Raw genomic sequence first — 6,695 nt, 5'->3', positions numbered from 1 at the left:
AGAATATATCTGCGCAGGTGATGGTCCGGTTGGTGCGCCGGCTGCCTTGACCGTTCACCGTGGTGGCCGGGGCGGTCGTGGCGGAGGCCGGTTCTCCCGAGGTGGCTCGGGCAGTGGGGGTTCCGGCGGCAGTGGTTCGGGCACCGGCGGTTCGGGCAGTGGCGGCCGTGGTCGCGGTGGCCGGGGCCGTGGCCGTGGTCGCTCGGATGTGCGTTGTCAGATTTGTGACAAGATTGGGCACTCGGCGGCGAATTGTTGGCGTCGTTATTCTGAGTCGTCTGGTCCTCAGGCTAATGTGGCTTTTTCTGGTGGTGAGGGTGGTTCGGTTGACTCTCACCAATGGTTTCCTGATACGGGGGCCACTAATCATGCCACTCCCGATTCCTCTCAGTTGATGTCCTCGGCAGGCTATGACGGTTCGGACACTCTTCGTGTCGGCAATGGTGAAGGTATGCCTATCTTTAGTGTTGGGTCTACTTCGATAGCCTCGTCTTCTAGAGTGTTTCGATTAGATGATGTTTTGCATGTCCCTGGTTTGTCTTCTTCTTTAATTTCTATTCAACGCTTTGCTAAAGATAATCGTGTCTTTTTTGAGTTTCATCCTGACTGTTTTCTTGTGAAGGATCTCTTGACCAGGGAGGTGGTTTTTAAGGGGGGAACTTCTGGTGGCTTATACTCCTGGCCCGCGTCTTCTGCTCGTTCTGTTGCTTATGTTGCTGCGCGTGCTTCGTCTTCTACGTGGCACAAGCGGCTTGGTCACCCTCATACTCGGGTTCTTCGTCAGATTTTGCAGTCTTCTGGTGTTAGTAGTTTTAATTCTAGTGATCTATCTCGTTTGTGTTCTTCGTGTCAGTTAGGGAAGTCATCCCGTTTTCCTTTGCCCCGTGTTGAAACTAAAACTACCCGTGTACTAGAATTGGTTTATACTGATATTTGGGGCCCTGCGCCTGTGCACTCTGTGAATGGTTTTCGTTACTTTGTTTTGTTTGTGGATGACTTTACCCGTTTTATTTGGTTTTATCCGATGCGCTTAAAAACTGATATATATTCCATATTTGAACGGTTTCGGTCACTCGTTGAGCGCTCGTTCTCACAGAAAATACTTTCTATTCAGTCTGATTTAGGGGGAGAGTATAAGAAACTTCACTCTACCTTTGAGTCTCTTGGCATTCGTCACAGGCAGTCCTGTGCATACACACATGAACAGAATGGGCGGGTAGAACGCCGTAATCGGCATATAGTTGAGACTGGCTTGGCCCTGATGGCTCAAGCGTCTGTCCCATCTCGTTTCTGGGACTATGCGTTTGAGACTGCTGTATACTTGATTAATAAAATGCCTACCAGTGTCTTAAATAATGAGTCTCCTCACTCTCGTTTGCACCGGTCTCCTCCGTCCTATTCCTTTTTGCGTGTCTTTGGGTGTTTGTGTTTTCCTTTATTGCGTCCCTATAACCGTAATAAATTGGAATATCGTTCTTCTCCTTGTGTGTTTTTAGGGTATCCTGACTCTTTTCGTGGCTATCGTTGTATGAATCCTGTCACTAATAAGGTCTTTATCTGTCGCCATGTGCGATTCGATGAGTCCGTTTTTCCTTTTGCTAGATCTGTTGCTTCGCAGGTGGTGTCTCGGCCTCCAGTGGTGCCGTGGGGTGTTGCCCCCATCGTGCCTATCTCCTCTTCAGTTATGGAGCCTGTCGATGATACACCGGTTCCGGATATGCCCGCGGGTCCGGCTGACTCTGTCTCCACTGAACGGACCGTTTCGGCTGTCCCTAAAGCTTCTCGGGGTCGACCTCGTGGTAGTAAGAACAAGGTGGCAGGTCCGCCCTCTCATGTTATGGCAACGAGGAGTCGGGGCCTGCAGGAGCATGTGGCTCTCGTTTCTGCCGCTACAACACCCGAGCCGACATGTTATTCTCAGGCTGTTGCGCATCCGGAATGGCGTGAGGCCATGGATGCTGAGTTTAATGCTCTCCTACACAACCAGACTTGGACTCTGGTCCCGTACACTCCAGGTATGAATGTTGTGGGTTGCAAGTGGGTGTTTCGGGTGAAACGGAATGCTGATGGGTCTATTGAGCGACATAAGGCTCGTCTGGTGGCCAAAGGTTTTAATCAGGTCGCTGGTAAGGATTTCTTTGAGACTTTCAGTCCGGTGGTCAAGCCAACCACGGTTCGCCTTCTTCTGTCACTTGCTCACTCCCGTGGTTGGTCCATTCGTCAGCTGGATGTCCACAACGCCTTTCTGAACGGTAACCTGGCGGAGACAGTGTATATGCGTCAGCCGCCTGGTTATGAGGACAAGTCTGTTCCTGATTATGTTTGCCATCTACAGCGTTCATTATATGGACTGAAGCAGGCTCCTCGTGCCTGGTTTACCCGATTGCATGACTTCCTGATCTCTGTTGGCTTTGTTCCGTCCAAGACTGACGTTTCGTTGTTTATATATTCTGTCAGTGGTGTGCAGCTTTACTTTCTTGTGTATGTGGATGACATTTTGGTCATGGGATCGGACTCGAGCCGTGTTGATGGGCTTGTGGCTCAGCTTGCGCGTACATTCAAGATTCGGGACATGGGACCCCCGTCTTTCTTTCTTGGCATTGAGACGATGTCACTATCTGATGGTATTCTTCTGTCTCAACGGCGTTATATACAGGATATTCTTAGACGTGCAGGCATGGTTGACTGTAAACCGGTTTCTACACCCGTTTCGGTGGCTCGGTCTGATGTTGATGATTCTACTCCGTTTGCTGATCCTACTCACTACCGTAGCATTGCGGGTGCTCTTCAATACCTGACGGTGACTAGGCCGGATTTGTCTTATGCAGTTAACAGGCTTTGTCAACGCATGCAGTCGCCCACCACTGCGGACTGGGCGGTTATGAAACGTGTTCTGCGGTATGTGAAAGGCACTCTTGGTATGGGTCTATGTATTCGCAAGTCGGAGTCTCTTGCATTGCATGCGTTCTCGGATTCGGATTGGGCAGGTAATCCGGATGACCGAAAGTCTACGAGTGGGTTTGCCGTCTTCTTGGGGTCTAATTTAATTGCTTGGTCTTGTCGGAAGCAACGGACAGTGGCGCGGTCCTCTACTGAGGCCGAATATAAGGCACTGGCTGATGTGGCGGCGGAGGTCACATGGTTGGTTTCTTTGCTGCGCGAAATTGGCTTCCCTCCGGAAGCTGCGCCGGGGCTGTGGTGTGATAATCTGGGAGCAACATACCTCTGTGCTAATCCGGTTTTTCATGCACGAACTAAGCATGTTGAAATCGATTATCACTTTGTTCGAGACAAGGTTGCCAAGAAGGAGTTGCAGGTTCATTTTATTTCCACGAAGGACCAGCTAGCTGATATTTTCACCAAGCCACTTGCATCTGCTCGGTTTTCATTGCTTCGGGACAAGCTCAATATTTCGAATGCTCCACCTTGAGCTTGAGGGGGAGTGTTAGGACTCTAGTATTAGTAGTCTAGTAGAACTCTTTATACTTGTCTTCTATATTAGTATTGTACAGACTATTATTCGTTTTCGGTTAATCAATACAATCCTCATCGAAAGGACATGATATGATTGAATATTACTTAACCAATGTCCACTGAAATTCTTCTTCCAATCCAATATAACAGTTCCGCAAGGTCCTTCTTAACAGTTCCAGAGTGTGCTGTTGGCATCTAATTTGTCAGGGCAATCCTTTCCAGAATCGCATACTTAGAAGTTAGAACTCAGAAATTAAAAGGTAACCTAGCTTCAATGCTTCTTTCTTTGGCCAGGATATAAGTACATTTGCAGCAAGTTTAGCAGCAACATATTCCAGTCAGGAATTAGACCTTCTTCCACTTCCTTTTCAACTACTTTCTATCAATAAAATCACACAAATGACAAAAAATTTATTCCATGAGAATCCATATATAATTTTCGTTTCGTTTCTCCTAGCTAGCGGCCTGAGAATTCAGAAAGTGAAATGGTGGCATTAGAAGGTGTTGCAGTGACTGCAGGTACCCTCTTATCGAAATTATTAGTAATAATAGTAGGCCTATTTTGGGGTCTCTGAATGATTGAGCCATCAATACTTGAAAGCATGCCCATCACTTCCGACATGCTTGGCCTTAGATTGGAAGGTGATTGTGTACACACCAATGCAATCTCCAACATTCTCTTCACTTCTTCCGCTTTATACTCGTTTGAGTCTAAACTCGTATCCACTAGTTCTAGATGTTCCTCATTCTCGTACAGTTTCCATGCTGTATTTATAAAATGATGCAATCAAAAGTCAAATAATGTTGAAGATATCAACATAAACAAATCAGCCTCTTCAGACAAGACATTAATTACCAATACAAGGAGATACTCAGTTACAGGCTCAACTCGCATTTCACTGCTCCTTCGCCCACTAATGATCTCTAGGATCACAACGCCAAAGCTGTAGATGTCAACTTTCTCTAATAAATGACCATGAATTGCATACTCGGGCGTTGTATATCCCCTATTGCGTGCAACAAGCAATAATATAATTCAGTGAAATTAAAGATCGATGTGGAAAAGAAAATGTGTCAAAGAAATGAGGGTGTTAGCTAGGCTTACAAAGTCCCTGCAAATTTAGTGGTAAGATGACTCTTATTTTTAGGTGAAAGCCTTGCCAAACCAAACTCAGCAATTTTGGGGTGAAAGTCATCATCAAGCAGTATATTGCTGGATTTTATGTCTCTGTGGATGATGCACACCTCATGCAGATAGGAAAGACCCCTAGCTGTACCAAATATTATATCAACCCGTTGCTTCCAATTCAGCCTCCCCCGATTCTGTCCTGCCAATCATGAAAAATGGGAAAACTTTATAAACCCCAGCACAAGATCAGAGCCAGATCAAAATTAAAGATTGCTAAGAATAACAACATATGTTTTAGGAGCACCCACGATATAAGCATCTGTCAAGGCTAGCATTTGCCATGTATTCATAAACCAGCAGCAGCTCTTCTTGGTTTCCAGAATATCCCAATAGACGAATGAGATTGGGATGATGAATATTTGTAATAAGCCTAACTTCAGTCTCGAAGTCTGCCATTGCTCTACTGGAAATCATTGTCAGTTTCTTTACTGCCACCACATTTCCATTCTGTAGCTTGCCCTATTAAGTCATAGAAGACTGATTTTGGTTATTGTTTCTGGAGTTTCTTGGCTGACAAATTGTAATATGAGCTAGAAAAAGGAATAGGAAATAGTGAAATTTACTCTTTTTTTTTAGTATTGACCTTGTATACATCACCAAAACCTCCTTCACCTAGTTTATTTTCTTCGCTGAAATCCTTTGTTGCAGCTTTCAGATCTTTGTATTTGTAGTTCTCCGAACCTCTGAACTGAGTTGCCCCCAAAATATTGCCTATAGAACGAAGAAGACAGTCCATAAGTTAACCAAACAGTGAAAACTCTATGTATCAACGAAGAATAACGATTGAGCTTCACCTTTTCTTGAAGCCTTTGGGTTTTTTGATTGTCTATACCAAAGGAAAATGGCTGCTAATACCAAAATGATTCCTACACCTCCCACTACACCCCCAATAATAGCTTTCTTCTTTCCTGAACTCCCTGGAGAGGGTGTTACAGAATCTGCATATATATACATAGTGAATTGAAGGCTGTTGTGTACATGGCAAAAAGGAGTGGTTAAGAAACATGAAGAGAAGAGATTTGATACCTCCATGAAGAAAGGGTTGTAGGTTAGTTGTCTGGTTATCAGGGAAAAATTGTGTGTCTGAGTATCTTAAGAAGCAACCTACTTCAGCAGCTCTTCCATCTGCAGATACTGGCAAACAATTGCGCAGCATGTGATTGTAAGCTATTGTCAAACATGCCTTACAGTCACTGTTGGTGATTGTTTCGACACACTGTGCCACCGCATAGGCGGTGGCACCACCACCACCAGCAGATACCCGCTTTGCTGTAGCAAAATAGCCTTTAATTCTGGGCGTGGCAAGTAGAAGCTCATTGAGTAGTTGCTTTGCCGTCGTATTGAAAACGTCTTGTTTTCGGGCAGTTCGTTCACCACAAAGTGGCCAGTTTATGCTGTCTGTAATCTGATCGTAGAAGTAATAGCTCTCGTACCTATACAAAACAATTAAACCAAATTGCGTTTACAGTTTACGTACTACATACTATATATACAACGAACTCGATCACCTGATGAAGCAGCCATCATATATGAAAGTGGCACCCAGGGCGATTAAGCAGCTTGGGGATTCTAACACTGCGGCATCGATACAGGCGACACAGTCAGGTTTGGAGAGATAGTTTCTACACTGTGCCATTGCATAGACAGGATTTGCAGTGGTGGCAAAGCTTTTGTTGCTTCCGGATAACTGGTGGCCAAGATCCGCAAAGCTGGCGTTGAGTTTCCTTAAAAAATCTGATGGATTGGAAGCATTTTCCGAGCTGCATCCACTGGCTAGTAGGGTGGTTTGTGGGTTGGAGAACGCAGGCTTTGATACTGATACCATCAAAATCACCACCGCAAGCCACCACAAGCTGCCTGAGCCTGCCATATATATACTGTATGTAGGCTCAAGGAGTAGATCGAGATACACAAAATTATTGGCTCATAAAAAGTGGCATGGGGTTGATATATATATATATATATATATATAGTAGCACACCTGGCAAAACCACTGTATTAGAAGGATGCATATGGCATTAACTCATCTACA

The 6,695-nt window shown here is 45.2% G+C and overlaps 1 protein-coding gene across 1 annotated transcript; it reads right to left on the bottom strand.

Annotated features, from left to right (window-relative positions):
• Positions 1-3,905: 3,905 nt before the first annotated feature.
• On the bottom strand, positions 3,906-6,599 carry LOC109180367 (cysteine-rich receptor-like protein kinase 2). Its single transcript, XM_019329892.1, has 8 exons — positions 6,172-6,599; positions 5,690-6,096; positions 5,458-5,580; positions 5,247-5,374; positions 4,912-5,122; positions 4,580-4,802; positions 4,331-4,481; positions 3,906-4,240 (listed from the first exon to the last, which is right to left on the bottom strand). The coding sequence occupies exons 1-8, from the start codon at positions 6,531-6,533 to the stop codon at positions 3,932-3,934; spliced, it is 1,914 nt and encodes a 637-aa protein (XP_019185437.1). The 5' UTR covers positions 6,534-6,599; the 3' UTR covers positions 3,906-3,931.
• Positions 6,600-6,695: the final 96 nt, after the last annotated feature.

This window comes from Ipomoea nil, unplaced genomic scaffold, assembly GCF_001879475.1.
Source record: "Ipomoea nil cultivar Tokyo-kokei standard unplaced genomic scaffold, Asagao_1.1 scaffold1026, whole genome shotgun sequence".
Lineage (NCBI taxonomy): Eukaryota > Viridiplantae > Streptophyta > Magnoliopsida > Solanales > Convolvulaceae > Ipomoea > Ipomoea nil.
The sequence above is the reverse complement of the archived record's forward strand: the minus strand, read 5'-3'. Positions and strand labels throughout refer to the sequence as shown.